This window comes from Macrosteles quadrilineatus, unplaced genomic scaffold, assembly GCF_028750875.1.
Source record: "Macrosteles quadrilineatus isolate MER2022 unplaced genomic scaffold, UCM_ALF_1.0 Scaffold_8__2_contigs__length_117827958, whole genome shotgun sequence".
Classification (NCBI taxonomy): Eukaryota; Metazoa; Arthropoda; class Insecta; order Hemiptera; family Cicadellidae; genus Macrosteles; species Macrosteles quadrilineatus.
In genome coordinates, this window is record NW_026542601.1 from 18234178 (window position 1) to 18252214 (window position 18037).

Sequence of the window (18037 nt, forward strand, 5' to 3'; positions counted from 1 at the left end):
CCCACGAAGGGGTTTAAACGTTTGATTTTATATTACTTCCCCATTTATGCTTCGAATATTTTGAAACTTTACAAAATTTATACGTACGTTTTAAAAAATATTCTGGGAAAATTTCAGCTCCCTACCACTTGTAAATACAAAATAGTGGCATAGTAAAAAATAATACTTTTAAGTTTTGTAAAATATTTTTATTAGCACATCCTAGGGAAATAAGCCTTTTTCATCAGGAAATTAGAACACAGCCTAATGAAAACCCTAAAAATAGAGTCCAAAACTAACTGTGATCCATCACCAGTTAATACAAAATAATTTATTAATTTATTTTATATAATTATTTAAAAAAAAAATACCATATGCCACCATTTTCTCTCTACAAGGAGCTGAAATTTTCCCAGAATATTTTTAAAACCTACTTTATAATTTGTGTAAAGTTTCAAAATATTCTGTCTATAAATTAGCAAGAAATATAAAATCAAACGATTAAACGTCTTCATGGGGCACCCTGTATATACTCTATATTTATTTATTTGTTTGGTAAAGAAGATATAATATTTTAATCACTATACATATACATTAAACACAAAAAGTTTATTCAAAGCAAATTTTGAAAGAAAAAGAAAATCATAAACTATTTACTAATTTTACACATGCAACAACAAATTATAATTTGTTGGTGCATGTATACTGTGTGTTTTTTACACGAAGGTTTTTACATAATGTTTAATACTTACCCTGATGAAATGTACCTTAAAACCATCATATATAGCCTCAAAAGCATAACTGTGTCAATGACTTATTTAATTTCCAGGGACAGATGCCTGACGCTGAAATCGGAACTGTGTGGGTCAGGGATCAGGACGATTGGGACGCAGCCGATAAGACCGTCTCTTGGGATGGTCCCGAGCACAGAAACTTTCGATTGAAGGAGGAAACAGGCATGCTAACTTTACGCCAAGGTACACCACCTGGGACCTACCTTCTCAAGTTCAAGGTTAGAGAAAAATAAAAGAAAGTTCCACTTTCGAATATCCATTTTTACATTCTGTTAATCATTTTCTAAATATTTTACCTAATATTTATAAATAAAAAGTGAAATGTAATGTATACTGTGTTAAATCTTTCCGTAATAGTTAGTCTTAATAACAATAATATGTTATAAATTTTTGAAGACAGTACAACACTTTTGTTTAATTAAATTTTGTATTTTTTACAAAACTTAAAAAAACATTATAAAACAAACACGTATGTTTTGTGATAAATTGTCTATATCACCTGTAGATTCCCATATACTGTATAATAACAGGTGTAGATTCTTATATTTATTAATAGGTGAATGAAATCATTGTTCCTAACTACTATTTTTAATTATAGCAGTATCGAAATAACAATTAGACTTTGTTTTAGGTTTTTGACCGTAGACACGTACAACGAGACGTGTCCGCCAATGTTACAGTGGAAGTCAGAGAAATCCCACATCAAGCAGTTTCTCAGGCTTCTTCCTTTAGATTATCAGGCATCACGGACCAAGATTTTATCAGAGTTTTCGATCACAATGTAAGCAGTATACATTAGTTTATTATACTTCATTTGGTTTATATTTGTAACATGGATTTACAAACACGGTTATGATCACAAATTTAAACCTTCTTTAAAACTGAACTAGTTGTTTATCCATGGGCTTCACCCTTTCTCTTCATAATTATTATTAAAACTATTGATTGGTTAAGTTAAGTTAAGCTGAAATCAACAAACCAGAATGCAGTAATACAAACAAATAATGACACGTCTAACAAACAAATATGTACAGCTGAGGTATTTTTAAGCATTATGTATATAGCAAGTTCCCTTTAGAAAGCAATCACGACCTTAAAGGGCAATTTATGAAATAGTGGATAGTTTTGCACAAGGTTTCTTGTAATGACCAACGAACTATACTACTGGAACGCGCGCTGGGCCTACAGATCCGAGCCGGAATCTGGGGTTGCGTCTGGGGTCTGCAGGCGCCAACTGGTGGCAAGAACACGGGCCGCGACACGGTATATGCACTACAATATTGCTCTCGCAGCACTTAAAATGCCATGTAGACTCTGAAATAGTCATATTTTATAATATATATTTTTTAAAAAATGTTAATAACGGTTTTAATTAATGGTTTTCCTTTGTCATTTGGTATTCAGAATATTTATACAAAATATATTAAAACTTATAGATGTAACGTAACTGGTAACTTTCATATTGAGTTTGTAATTAGGACTAAGAATGTCTAAATATGTACCAGGTAAAATAATACAACAATTTGTTTTTAATAATTGTATTTTATTTTAAGAATAGCTTTACAACATTGTACAAACATGACGTAGTTAATCTACATGTTAGAAAACAAAATTAATTTTGTCAACTTTTGTCTTATTCCTAACTTGGAATAATTAGTCATGTCCAAAGTTTTCTGTTTTGCTATGTGGTGAGATACAATTTTAAAAAATATTTGAGCCACAGATTTAATCAAAAATAGTTCGTGGCTTCCAGTAAATTCATCATTACTCAAGTGCCCTTTGAAAACAGTACATGTGAAGTTGTTACACACTCTCATGGTTAAATCACTAGTGGTAGCCTTTGTTTCTGTTAATTTGAGTAAATAAGCATATTTTACAATCTTAAATACATCGTCACTTGCCCTAATTAGTTTGCCTTTAGATTTAAAATCAGTAAACCTTGTGTGTGATTTAAGGTCGGAATCACCGGTATGGAGTAGAGAGCTACATTCGTTGCATTTTATGTTCTTTTCTATACGCCTTACAATGACGCCACAAATGTAGTATAAAATTTCATCCTTATAACTAGAATGATCATAACTTTCCATGGCGTACATTGCCTTATCAATTTCACTATCGTCCTCTATGGGCAAATCACACTTGTCATGACCCAACTGTAGAAGGCCGAGGTGTGAGCTTGGGTCAAACTCAACGCAGTTAGCGTTTTCAGAAGCCCTAACACTGTTGCGGAACATAAGTTGCCTAACCGCCCAAGTGAACTGTTTGGTGTTGGGATTGTCGTTATTCCCACCCCTACTTCTAACACAGGAAAAAAATAATTCCAAATGGTCTTGACTTAACTTATAGGCTAACAAATAGCTAAAGTCATCTAAAGCTAACAACCTCTCTCTTAAAATACGTATACTCTTAATGTTACTTAAAAATCCTAGAGCAAATGTCTTTCTAGCATGATCTAAAATTGGCTTATTCTCAATTTCAAGTTTTGACAAGTACTGCTCTGCTTTATTAAGCATTTCATCATCTTTCCCTTGATTTTCCAATTTTATGGGGCCTTTGAACCCTTTTCCGTAAGGATCCCTGCTGTTTAAAAAATCAAAGAGGTCATTTATCACTCTTATAAACTCTACTGTTGGTAAACAGTTTATAAAATCAGGATGTTGATTCACACACAAATATTCTAAAGCGTCCGCTACGCTGGAACTTAATGTTTGTCCTGCAACTTTAACATTCATTTTTCGGTTTCTATAGAAAACATGTTTGTCAGACAATTTGTTACACATTTTTAACCCCAATTTTTTCTGTAAGTTGTTCAGCTCTTCAATATACTTGAAACAAATACTACCCGACTCAGATGTTATAACTTTCATGTCTGCTAGAGCATTTCGGGCAAGTTTTAACATATGTGGAGGATCTAAAATAGCACATATATTATAGGTGATGGGATCAAGTTTAAAAAATGGTGTGTCAGGAAATTTACAGCCTAAATGTTTCAAAGCACTTACGTTTGTGCTTGTTCCGTCAAAGGTCACACTTTGGACATTCACACCAACTTCATTCAGTTTCAGTACTGCCACTTTAATCAGCTGAGACAGTAAAATTGAAGAAGTTTTATTTACAAAAAAATAACCAACAACACACTTAAAATTGCCTCTAAGTGAAACTATTTGGAAAACTAAAGCTTCTGTAGCAATTTCTTCCTCATTATCTATTTTAAACCCTCCAATATCTACATATCCCACGTTTTTCCCCAACTTCTCATCATAAATTATTTGTTTTCTAATGCTCATTGAGTCGAATACTAAACTTACGTTTTGCAAGTGTTTCTGGTCTTTTGCATTATTTTGTAAATAAATAAACACTTCTTCCAAAAACCCAGGTCTACAATTAAACTTTGAGATCCATTTTCTTAGTGAGGCAGGATTAGGTAATATTAAATTGGATGCCCTCAAATATCTGTAAGCCTTGGGCGAATAAAAGTACAGTGTTAGTGCAAACTCTTTTACTTTTTCTGAAAACGTATGTTTATTCTTACTGATATCTTTGTTTTTGAGATTACTTAATAATAATTCAAGAGGAAACCCTGTAAAATTGTTTTCTAAAATTTCAATCAATGTCTCTGGCGCTTTTAATTTATTTTGTAAAACTGAAATTAAACCTTTCATTGACCTTATTTTACATTCCCTTCTTTTTAATTTTTGCTGCAGAATTTTCACTTTTCGGCGTAAGTGCACTTTGGTGGGAGATGGTAATGCGGGTCGGATCAGTTTGTCCTAGAATCAAGGAAAATTCAGTCAATTTAATTATATATTTTGAGTTTTAAGTGCTATGTTCGTTGAAATACAAAACGTCTATGTATATTAACTTACCGGCGTTTGAGGCGATATCTTCTGAGCAGGCGCTTTCGGTGGCGTTGTATAGTTCGTTGGTGGTGTTGGTGGTAATAGGATTATTTCCTGATTGGCCGCATTCAGTGGTGATTGAGAAAGATCTTGTTCCACCGTCGGTGCAATCTGCAAAACAATAATGCATTGTAATTTTTACGGGGAATTATATGCATAAGACCAGGACTTTTTATCTATAAATCAATTAGGCATTAATAAAAATTATAACTGCCTTCAGGCCTTTCAAGACTAAACTCTATTAAATATATATCAACCAACGAACCATACTACTTACCTACTACCTAACAAACTGTAGTACAGTTCGTTGATATCAACAAATCAAACACCATTCAATACATTTAAACCAACGAACTATACTAGATACTGTATACTACTATACTATACAATACTGTATACTATAGTAATAGTATATAGTAACTAATTACTATACTGTAGTATAGTGCGTTGTTTTAAACGAAGGAGGCATTCCATCAATAACTATAGCCTACATTAATTTCAAGTTTCAAAAATGTCTTTCTGTGCTATAAAAATAGTTTGTTTACTTTAAAAACTTACCGATGAAATAGACGTGCCAGGTTTACATTGCAGATCATGGGGTAACTCAACGGGTAATTCCTGTCTGAGTAGTATTCTTCTCTGTTTTGGAGGTCGTTGTTGTAAATAAGATGGAAAATCAAAAACTGTAGGAATTGCTTCATTTTTGAGTCTTCTTAATTTAGTGTTTGGCAAAATTAAATGATAATCAACTTGTGTGAAATGTTTGCTGCATAAAAAGCTATAATTTGTGGGCTTGAAATTTTTCCTCTTTGTCGCAGTTATCCACTTTTTTAGAAGATTTTCATCATGCAATGGGAATCTAAAACAAAAATATACATCACATTAAATACAGGTAGCTTAAAATAACAAAGGTTCAAGCAGGACGTTCATTAGATTATGTTTGTTTAGTTCAGTACTGGTTTGAGTTAATAAAGGATATAAAAAATCATTAACTAGAAGACCAACATCAATAGTTTTGATCATTATGCACTACCTGGCCATGTTTTTATTTCACTCTAAAAATATTAGTTTAAAAAATATGAAATGCAGGCCTAATAATTTTATACCAAGCAAACATTACTTCGTGAAATATTGACTAAATTCGTTGACGTTAACCAAGTTAGCTTATTAACAGGCTGAAGAATTTACGTAGGCTACTTACAACTTTTAGATTATGAGGGCTATACAAATATGTAATAACATTGGTCAAAAGCATACTAATTAGATATTGCTTAATCTGTTAGGGATTCAGCATGCAATACAGTGAGGACTTACCTGTGAAAAGAAATGTCACTGTCTTTGGTCCATCTTGACGTACAATTGTACGCAGCGCAACTTTTAACCATTTTACAAAACAAAACAACATCACAAACAATAAATACTTCTTGTGTTGTATGGAGCAGACGTACAGAACTGAATACGAAGTACAGAGAATAACCTATAACTTTTCCCGCCAATTAGTGTTGCGACGTAAAAAGGCGGGAAGGCAAAAGGCGGGAAAGTAGTCTCGACGTATTCTTGCCACCAGTTAGCGCCTGCGCGGCCCTGGATGCAAACGCAACACACCGCTGCATGCGCTCGGAAACTACAACATGCGGCTTATGGGCAGCGCGCGTTCCAGTAGTATAGTTCGTTGGTAATGACAAACATTTTAAGGATATAGTTTATGGAAGTGTGACTTCAAGTTTTCTCTAAAGTTTTTTTGTGATCAGAACTTTGGGATTTTTAAAAGGATTAGTTTAGTTAAAATTAAATTAATTTATATTAAAATAATATGTAATACTATCGCATGTCTAGACTGAGACTAGAATACGCAGCAAGGCAGATCTTCTTCGTGAGAAACTTGCGGGACTGTTGGGCGTGTCGTCATCAGATGTGTACATCGTGAACGTTCGGCAACGCTCGTCAAGTCCACCAATCACAGACGTCTGGTACTCGGGGCACAACGGTCGCCAACACTACTTTACAGCCATCAGGTTACAAGCGACCGCATTGCTTCATTGGGCTGAGGTGTGTAACTGTTCCTAAACTATAGGTGATAGTTTTGCTGAAACCCCGGTCTGACACGGGAATTTTTACAAACACATGTTGGCAACACTGTTTACGTGGGGAATTCCATTCCCCCAATACCATTCCTCATTTTCCTTCCCTACTTTTCGATATATTGTTTGTTCATTTTGGGTGGGTGCCGTGACCTTGACAGGTTGTCTGGTCACCATGTCTGGTCACATGCCCGTCGTTAGTGTATTTTAAAGGGGGGTCTCACTGGCCCAAGGTTTCAGTTTGTGTGTTTCTATACGGGGTCACATAGACCGGGGGTTTCAGTTAATACAGCCTGGGTAGGGTTTAGGTATTAGTGTTAAAAAGGTCTACAATAATTTTATATAAACATAACTTTTGCTTCATCAATGTACTGTAAGTTCACTTTTAGTGTTTTTCATTCAATATTACGATGATAAAATAGAATAGTCAGTTACTTGATATTGGTTTTTGCGAAAATCTTTCTGAATTATTTATAAGTCCACTTTTCCAGATAGAATCGTACGTTGGTGTAAACATCAGTATGGTTGGAGTAAACGAGTGCATGGACGAAGATAGATGTGATGGTAGTTGTACAACAACGATAAAATACGGACCAGGAACCCACTTAGTGAATGCCAACTGTACTGCACTCTCCGGCGTTCAGGTACGAAAACTGTTAGTTATCTTAATATAGGTGGTTGATTCTACACCCAATATTTTAACCAAATTAAATATAACAATTTTTTAAAGTTTATTTAATTATTGTCTTATTTTATCAGAATCATAGTAAGACCTTTTTACCTTGAAAACGATCTTAAACCGAGGGAGTTTTCTTTGAATGTTTGCACTTCAATGGAATATAATGATATACCCTTTCTAAAATGAACAGATGTTAACATTTTTTTATTTCATAAACCTTTTAAAAACAAATCGATAGCTTAAAAAGGTCTCACAAGTAACAATAGGACGCTTAAAAGACAAAACTTTAACACAAAACTATTGATCATCACAGGTGGAAGTGAAGGCAGAATGTTCATGTGGCGCTAGAAACTTTTCCGTCCCAGTCACATGTGCAGATCGACCTTGCTTCAATGGAGGACACTGTCGTCAAAACAAGTATGGATATAGGTGAGGCAAAATTAATTTATGCTACGTTTATGTGGCTAGGTAAATAGTATACGCGATCATTCGCCAAGGAAAACTTTCTGTCTAAAGCTAGTTAATTGTTTTTTTTATAGTGATTTATTACCGATTAAAAATAGTTTTGTTGTATTTTAATTCAAAATTAATACTACAACATCAAAGAAAAAATAGGTGTCAATATACGAATAGTTTCTAACATAATTCTAAGCCTGTTTTTTATACATTTTATAAAATTATGATTTTTAAACTGACTTTATTTGTTAGGTTTTTAGCTAAATATTTAAAGTTTAATCAAAATTTTTTTTTCAAATCCGAATAGGAATATATAAATTATATAATCGTTTAATATATATTCTAACTGTTTTTTTTCGTAGGAGAAACCATGCTTGTATGAACAAAATATAATTAAACATCTACGTGAATCAGATTTATTTTTTTTTGTGTTAAAGTTTTACCGTATTATAATTTGTGAAATTTTGAGAATAATTTTGACTTAAGAGTCTTCATCAGTGGTAGCCATATTGGATTTTAGTCCCATAAGAACAATGTTAACTTTGTAACAGAATTTCTAAATAACCTGTTGTGATAAAAATAAATAATAATGAGGTGTTCAATCCAATATCCAAAAATCTTAAATCCAATACAGCTACCACTGATGAAGACTCTTAAGAACTGAAGCTGACTCATGATGGTGTTCCATTCCTTGATCAGGTGCAGCTGCAGTAGAGGCTACACAGGTGCCAGGTGTCAGCAGGTGGCTCGTAGCTTCAGGGGTGGAGGCTACGCATGGTTCCCTCCCCTACAAACATGTGATAGCTCCCACCTGAGCCTAGAGTTTGTCACTTTCAACACTGATGGTCAACTGTTGTACAACGGTCCTGTTGTGCCAACAAAACCCGGGGAGCAGCGAGTATCAGGTAGAACTTTTACAAATCATAAAACGTATAAAACAGTGAATTTACAATTTAACATTTCTGTTTGAATCTAAAAAAGATCTAGCTAACAGTTTTCTTTTTGTATTACTGTATGTTGGCTGCTATGAGTGCAAATTGGGTAAATTCGTGTAGGGGTAAGCTATTCCAATATTAAAATGATATATTTACATAAAGCATCTCAAAGTTATATTCAATTACTATTTCAATGATAAGTGGTAACTATATATTTTTTCCCTTAACTACTTTTATTTAATTGATACTACATGTGGTTTGCACGTGGTGGTATTTTTTCCTGATTAATATTATTTTGTTTGCTTTTGCACTAGTTTAGTGAACGTATGCATTTTGTTATTTATTTGTTTGAACAACACGATTTGTTCGATCAGTTTTTTGCTCAAGATAATTAATTTAAAATATATAACTCTAGGTGATGCAAAAGTCCCTGGTAAAAAAAAGCATTAAAACATATTTCAAATTGTAAAAATAGCATGCATCATTTTCCGGATTGGATCCATGATCCATCATTGTCCTGCACGTATACACAACTTAAGTACATAACTCAGGTTTTTAAGTTTTAAAATTAAAATGTTTTTTTATTATATACAGTTTTTAAAATATTATATGCAATTTATCCACATTTATCTAGCGTTGATAACATACTGGTTGGAGAGTTAAATACTAGATTTTATAATTTAGTGTATGATTGTTTTTCAGACTACATATCGCTAGAGCTTACCAAAGGAAATCCTCGTCTCCTTATCGACTTGGGTTCAGGGACCTTGGAGTTAAAAATAAAGACTAAAAAAGGGCTCAACGATGGTGACTGGCATAGACTGGACGTTTTATGGCATAAGCAGGTTAGTAAACCATATGTGTTACCTGAAAATTGTAAAATGTGCACTAAATTGTAAAATGTGTTAGCTTTATTTTAAATTCACCATTTTATATAAACATTTCGAAGACCATGTATATATGGGCTAAGTTTGTGTGAGGCTCAAAAGAGAGTAAAATTTAAAATAAATAACGGTCTTGTTAGAAATGTAAAGATACAAGGATTTTCTTTGACAAGATTCTGACATCAAAGCACCTGTTGATGCCAAACGTCATCTCACATTTACCTCGTCAAGCGTGTCAAGATTCTTTTCACTACTTTACAATTTAAATAAAACTATACTCCTTGTGTTTGGTCAGAGGTTGTTTGCAAACACCAAAGAAAACCCATTTCTAATCCACATTACGCTTTGAAATACCGTTGTAATTTGCAACTTTGAGATTTATGTATCTGGTCCAAGTATTTACCTTAGTGAAACCTAACGTTTAATAACGAATTGTTGTAATTGTTAACACTTTTAACATTTTGAAATGTTAAAGATATGTTTTGTATTTTGTAAATAGAATATTAACATAAATTAATACAGGATTTATAATGTTGCCTTTGATTTTTTTTTTCATACAACTTAAAACACAAGTATAGATAGGGTGCCACTAGTATTGTTTTGCTTGATGTTATATCTAAAAATCAATTACTTAGAACCTAGCAGCAACTTAATAAATGACTTCAATATAGGTACCGAACGAGTAAATTCTACTTTATTGTATATTTTTAAAATTTTCACGTCAAAATTATTTAAACAAGTGGCCAAACATAGTAACATAATTGTACGTACAATATAATATTGTACCTTGTTTCATTTCATAATTATAAAAAAAAATTGTTTCTTAGTTTATGTAAAGTCTCTGATTTTAAATAACAAATAGTATGTAATTATCAAAAGATCAGTTTATAAACTACTTTAGCTTTTACTATTTTCTCTAGGATGTGACCTTGATGGTAGACTTCTGTCGGTCAGCTGATGTGAACGAGACAGACGACGGAGTATCTTCGTCCTACGATGACTCAAGCTGCAGAGTCAGCGGAGTCACCCCTAACTTCAACGAGCGATTGAATCTCGCAACTCCCCTACAACTTGGGGGCCGACTGGTCAGGGAGCTTGACCCCACTCTCTTCCAGTGGAAAGCAGTGCCTTATGGGGTCGGCTTTGACGGCTGCATTAGAAATGTCTTCCATAATAGCATTGTACGTATTATAAAACATAAAACAATTTTTTTATGATTTAAAAGAAATATTTTGATATTTCCTGTAATTTTTTTTAGTTAACCAACATAAGAAAATTACTTTGTTGCAATAAAAAGTATATTTAAGTAATTTTGGTTAGTCAAATTTTTATTTACTTTAGTAATTAAAATACAATGTATCATGAATATTTATAAACTAGTGGCTTGTAGGGGCAATAGCCCCTATATGTATATTTTAGTAACTATTTTGTACAAATTACATGTGGGTTACCTTGAATTATCGTTTAACATTTGTGTATGTTAACACTGGTTTTTTTCTAATAAATGCCAACTTTTGTGAAGGTTTGGCCTTGCACTTTATTCATAATAATAGTGAAAGCTATTTCCAATGGGCATTGAATCCTTGTAAACTTAAACGGCATAATGAAGATCTGTAGATATTAGTTTAATTTTTGGCATGAAAAATATGTCCCCTTTGCCTACTCCAGTAATTACTTCTATCTTTACACTTATTTCAGACATACCTACACAACCAATCGTACTTCATTAACTCCAGACCCTTAAATTTGGGAAAAAGTTTATATCAGCTTTATAAATAGTATCCTACACATATTAAAGTAATGACATTACATACCATATGCTTTAAATAAAGTTAAACCACATGTTTAAAAGTAAACAAAGCAGACATGACCTAGATTCCCATGCTATTTCAATGTGAATTATTCTATTCCGTAGCAACTTTTTGGTGCAAGATTATGAAAAATGAATAATTTTCCCCAAAATTTCATGCCCAGACCTTTAAAATGAGACCTCTCCCAGCTTTCTACGGCCTCCCGTTAGCTCACAATTTCATTGTAAAATTTTGGGCTTACAGAATTAGATATATAGATTTTTATGAATATACATTATACTTTGAACAAAGTGGATTTTAAGGGAGGTTAAAATTAAACATTTTAACTTTATTAATAAGTTCACAATTCTGTCTTTAAGCTTCTATAATATAGTAATTCGTATTTCTCAGAAAACCCTTGAAGCGTGTATGTAATGTTTACACAAACAAATACGCAATTCATCCTGCCACACTTGAGAGGATTACACAACAATGAAAACTCTAAACATTCAAACCATTACTCTCGACTGAAGAACATCTGTAAAGGTAAACTGTTTGGAGGAAGTTTCTTTTCTCGTTGTTACTTTTCTTTTCCCTACATTCAACATCAACATGTAGTAAATATTTAACGTTGTGATAACACAGCATATATTTGTTTCACATGTTCCAGGGAGAAATAAACAATATTATTTTTATAGCCCCTTTCCTTAAACCATTTCCTCCATAGTTTTTATGCAAATATGTGGTATTTTTCACCCATGTTTGAAAACAAATAAAAAAGGTTATTTTTGTTCGCAAGTCTAAAAAAAAAAACTGACTGTGTAGTTAAATAAACCCAAAACAATTATTATGTAGAGGGATTAAATGGGTTTCTTTAGTTTAATTTAGTATCTGCTATTGTAAATAACAAAATTAGGTTCTTGAAATACACTAGAGTTTTAATAATTTATATAAATACTATTTGATTCATCCACGAACTGCATGTTTTAAGCCTGATTTTAAAGTAAATTAAAATTAAAATATTCCAATACCCATATTCTTTTCAAAGATCTAGATCCAAACCGTAAAATATGAAGAGTGGTTTGCCTACCTCAATCAGGTTGCAATCATCATAAAAGAAGCATATTTAACATGCATTACCATAAACGATTTTATCTGTCTGTTGTTTACAATCTGACTCTGTTAAACATTCAATTCCAGGATCAGCTGTTACATTACAATTAATCTTTAAGCCGTTGTAAAGCAAGTTTTTATCAACAATTCATCATCCTTGTAGTGGACTCTATAAACAATATAAACTTAAGGGGGGGGAGGGGGTGAAGCCCTTTAGGAATCGAAACTATTCGTTACCATTCGCAGGTGTTCTGGATCCTATACGCTTTAAAAATACATATCAATCATGATAATCGGTAGGGTAGGGCAGCTGAAAAAGGGTTGTTACAGAGAAACTCTACATACTAAGTATATAGTAAACTCTATTTTTCAGCTGTACGACCTGGGCAGTCCCGGCCTCTCCCGCGGTTCAGTGGCTGGTTGTCCCCAAGCAGAAGTGCGATGTGAACCAGTCTCCTGCGCCTACCAGGGACGCTGTGAGGCGAGTCTGCGCGAGGCGAGGTGCGTCTGCCGCCCTGGCTACACAGGCCCTGCCTGCGCTACGCCCACCATACCTGCGGCCTTCAAACCACACAGCTACGTCAAGTACGCACTCTCCTTCGAGCCTGACCGCTACTCATCACAGGTAAAACATCTCATTTATAATACGGGTGGTGTTGAATACATGTTTAAATTGAATGGACATTTGTATTTGCAGTGGTAAATAAATGTTCTGCTGGATCTAGAACGTCTTTTGCCTATTAACGTGCAAGTTCTAACTCAATCAAAGACAATATATACTCCTAGGGGGAGCGAGCTGGCGTAGTGGCTAGAGCGCGGGACTTCGGTCCGTGAGGTCCCGGGTTCGATCCCCGCCAAGTCACCAATGGATTTTATCTAAGTGATAATGCCGCAACCCCTAGGTCTAGCCTGAAGTAATGTGAAAAACAATCCCAGGCTCGTGCCTAGCGTCCTAGGACAAAAAAAAAAAAAAAAAAATATGTATACTCCTAAAGATATTCATTAATTATTTGTATATTTATAACTAAAATCAAGAGACTGTAGAAAAGTTCATTGGTATGGCATTCGATGACGCATTATTTGTTATTTCTAGTACCAAACAATTCATCTAAGAGTTAAAATATAGATGGCATTAGTATACAAGCGGTGGTTTATAGTAAATAAATTTGAATGTTTACTTTTCAACTTTTCGTGGAGAGTTAAGATTGCGGTGAATCCTTCATTAACTTTGTTACTTAAAGAAGAGGCATACTCGTTTATTGAACCTTTAGTAGTAAGTATGTTCCGTATGTATGTATTTTCAGGTTATATATGTGTCTCTTGTAAGTCGTAAAATTACATTTAAATTATACGTGAATGAAAACCTTGTTTAAAGTCGTTTACTAAACAACTGGTTTCTGTGTATGCGTATTAAAAGTAAATTTACAAAATGAGTATTCAATCCAAACAATAAAAGCGTTTGGTTTTATATAATCAAACTTAATGCAACATTCGCTCAAATTGAAACATGTTTTTATATTTCAGATGCAGTTACGGTTTCGAACTAGGGAGCCTTCAGGCGAGTTATTTCGTACAACTGACCAGCACAACAAGGAATATGCCGTCCTTGAGGTATGAATAAAGTTTTGAAAGATATCAAAGTTACTACAGTAACACATAACTTTATTGATGGCTTACATTATCGTTTAAAATCCAATTCATTGATGGCAGATTGCGGTTTGAATTCGATCTAAACGTTAACCATTACCATCTCTTAGCTGATAAACAAAAATGCGATACTTGCTAGACTAACAGTAAGATATGGTATATAGTACTTCTTCAATGTAGGTCTTTCGAGTATACTTCATATCTAAGTTAAAAGGGTGTGGTTAAAATTTAACTTGAAAAGTGGTTTTAGAGAAGGTTGTGAGCGTGCCAAACTAACAATGAATAATAGCAAAAGTGTGCAGATTGTGAACTCCTATTTTTTTCTTCTTCAGATTATAGGAAGGTTGAAGTTTATAATTTAAACTGTGGAATAACTTTAGAGACGGTTGGTTGTCTGGATTACATGAATGTAGATATGACCGATTACTGTACGTTTCAGATAGTAGATGGCAGGCTGCAGTTCAAATTCAATCTGCATGGTGGTACAACGTCAGAGACCATTGTCAGCTTAGCCAACCTGACAGTGAATGATGGGCAGTGGCACGAAGTCAATGTGAGTTAGAATTCAATATGTATTAGATTTAGTAACGTAATTTGCTTTCTGTATTTGCTCTTAAAAAGCCACAAATAGAGATATGAGGACGGAGTATGTTATTTGATCTGCCTCAAGTTAGTTAAAAAATGAAAGAATCATGGATTTTTCCAATTTAACATAGCGTAGGGTTTGAACCAAAGGCATAGCATGAAATAATGTTTTCATAACAGTATAAATACAGCGGATTTATTAGACGTAACATTTTAAAAGAATAAATAGATGTAGACACTTATTGATAATGCAGATTGAGAACTAAAAAATAACGTCATTCATACTCCTATAAGTGTGTTATTTTACATTGATAAATCGGAATTGTATTGCGTTGCTTACTGTGGGCCCACCATGAGCTGAGAGCAAGTTATTTGATCTTCTAAAATAGGATTAATACAATATAAAACACATTGGATGTTATTCGGCCAAAACGAATTAACCATACAACAGCTAAACTTACTGATAGATAAAATTCCCTAGTTTTTAATGAAGAAGATTTATAAATTAAGTACGTCAAATTGTATTGTTGTCCTTCCAACTCATGTACTGTGATTTTTCCCATGCCATCCAAGGCGTGGAGGCATGGCTGTTCAGCGTCTCTAGCCATTGACGGAGAAGAAGGTCCTCAGTACAACGAGACCCTCCCCACATCCTGTAGTCATCACTGGCTGGTGGTAGACAAGCAGGAGGGAGTGTATGCTGGTGGCAAGGCGGAGTATACAGGGGTGAGAACGTTTGAGGTCCAACACGACTTTCACGATGGTAAGCTATTGAAATATAATAATTAAATTCAAGTAATATAATTAGTTTTAAAGTACAAATTACCAAACATTGATTTGATATGGTTATTTTTGGGACAAGTGTTTATCTATTTACGGTTAGGCTAACAACATTTAGTTCTAATTTATTATATTTATTGAAAATTATTATTCTTCCTTGTAAAACCTCTTGTTTATGATTTTAAACTAAGTCATTACTCTCGAGACCTTGTTTGAATTTAAAATGTAACTACTTATTCCAAATTATCTAGTTCGTATAATATGTAATAGCAGGATATTGAAATCAAGTGGTAAAAACCATTGAAAAGCATAGCAACTCTTGAATTAAAAGTCGACGTAAGCCAGCAGAGCCAGATGTGCACAGCCATATACACATGGAGTATTGTATATGGAGCATATAGCCATATGCACTGTGGATGCAATACTCTCTGATGTGGATTAACCTCCGCACGGGTGAGTACTCCGACTATCCGCAGTACTATCCTGATAATTAGACCAATTCGTATATACCAAGGCATAAATGTGGTTTGGATTCCACTATAAACTGTAGGTCCCTTAGTTGCCATTAGCTGTATGGGCTATTAATTAACAGATGTGTCTAAGGAATATGTCGGCCTTAGTCACTAACAAGACTACAAGATCGCGCCACTACACTCATCTCCATTCATAGTCGGCTTAAAATACCTACTTTATATGGACGCCATTTAAATTAAGAGTATTTAAAAAAGTATTTTAAGTTGGTTTTGAAACAGAAATGATTGATGTCATAGGCTGTCTGGACGATGTGAGACTGGACGGCAGGTTCTTGCCTCTCCCGCCAGCCATGAACGGCACACAATGGGGACAGGCTACGATGGCGCGGAACCTAGACAAGTTTTGTCCATCGAGCAACTCCTGCCACACAGCAGTCTGTCCTGACCCATTCATCTGTGTGGACTTGTGGCATGAGTTTGAATGCTCGTAAGTAGTCCTTAATACTGTATCTTATTGTTTAGATGTAGGATTATATCGTGTTAATATTATTAGTCAAATATTACACTACAATCCATGAAATGTCGTTGGTTTATTTCTAAACAAAATAATTTCTAAAGCTTAATTTATTCTCTTCTAGGATAAAATTGCTTTTGGGGCAAATTTTTGAAAAAGTCCCAACCAACAATCAAACCATATTACTCAAAATAATTGCATTAAATAAGTATTGTTCATTACTAACCACACCACACATGAATGCCGTTAGGTGTGGAGAGGGGCGAGTGCCTACCTCAGACGGCAGAGACTGTGTGGATGAGAACGAGTGTATCGACAGCCCATGCAGGAACGGAGGAGTCTGCGTCAACCAGGAACCACGGCTGCGCTACCGCTGTCTGTGTCCTGCGCCGTTCCTTGGCAAGAACTGTGACGTCGTCCCCGAGAGACAGACCGTCAAACTGGGTCTGCCTGCGCTCATCACCATACTCGCCTCTCTGTTTTTTATACTGAGTAAGCAACTGTTCCTTTTCCTGTGTTACTTTGTATTACTTGTAACAGTATACTGTCAAAATGCTTTTGAATTGTAAAGTATAAATGTTCTGATGGAAACCTTTTTTGAATAAGGAAAAACACAATGCTTGCACTCACCCAGGTACAAATCTGTATATATCACTATTACCAATAAGACCTTTATAAAAAAAAAACAGATAACCTAACTTCACCCGAAATAAAAACCTAATCTTAAATAAAATTAATTTATATTTTTGGAAAATAGCTGCTTACGCATATGTTTTACCAAACCTAAAATTTCTATAGCCGGACGAATAATAAGCGATATATTGTTTCAAATTTTAGAAAGACTTTCCGACAATTACCTGTCAAATATAAACATATATTAGGAATATATTCAATAAATTAATTTGACAAATAACCTACTGATTCTTCATATATTAAATCAAGATTGACTGAATCTACATATTTAAAGCAAGGTAATTATTGTATTAAAGCCAAATAATGTATAAGCGAACAGTTTGTTTGCAATGACTGTATTGATTTATGCTGTTAACAGAGAGAATACGTTATACTGTAATATTTAGCTATTTTAATTGGTTTGTTCCAGTGATTATTTTACTACTCGTTCTGTACAACCGTCGTCGAGAGGCTGTGGTGGTCAAGAAGCCACGACCTGAGGACGACATCAGGGAGAACATCATCAGCTACAACGACGAGGGAGGGGGAGAGGACGACATGACTGCCTTCGACATATCGCCCCTCCAAGTCCCTCTCACTACCAGCTCAACTTCCAAGACTGATATTATTGCTTGTACGTACTAAACTATATCAAAGCTGAGTATTAGAACTCAGACTGTATTTAAGTTGTTAAATACTTGTTTTGCTACATAGAACTCTTCGCAATAACGTCTAACGCTGAACTGACCTCAACAA

General features: G+C 34.2%; 1 protein-coding gene across 1 annotated transcript in view; it reads left to right on the forward strand.

Annotated features, from left to right (window-relative positions):
• The window catches only part of LOC128999298 (neural-cadherin-like), a 42168-nt gene that overhangs the window by 21263 nt on the left and 2868 nt on the right, over positions 1-18037 (forward strand). Inside the window, exons 14-28 of the mRNA XM_054425715.1 lie at positions 809-991; positions 1405-1554; positions 6509-6721; positions 7245-7397; positions 7746-7861; positions 8588-8793; positions 9526-9668; positions 10628-10888; positions 12984-13235; positions 14135-14221; positions 14697-14810; positions 15416-15605; positions 16393-16582; positions 16860-17101; positions 17712-17915. Coding sequence (XP_054281690.1) covers positions 809-991; positions 1405-1554; positions 6509-6721; positions 7245-7397; positions 7746-7861; positions 8588-8793; positions 9526-9668; positions 10628-10888; positions 12984-13235; positions 14135-14221; positions 14697-14810; positions 15416-15605; positions 16393-16582; positions 16860-17101; positions 17712-17915 — 2704 coding nt within the window. The remainder of the gene's footprint in view (positions 1-808; positions 992-1404; positions 1555-6508; positions 6722-7244; positions 7398-7745; positions 7862-8587; positions 8794-9525; positions 9669-10627; positions 10889-12983; positions 13236-14134; positions 14222-14696; positions 14811-15415; positions 15606-16392; positions 16583-16859; positions 17102-17711; positions 17916-18037) is intronic.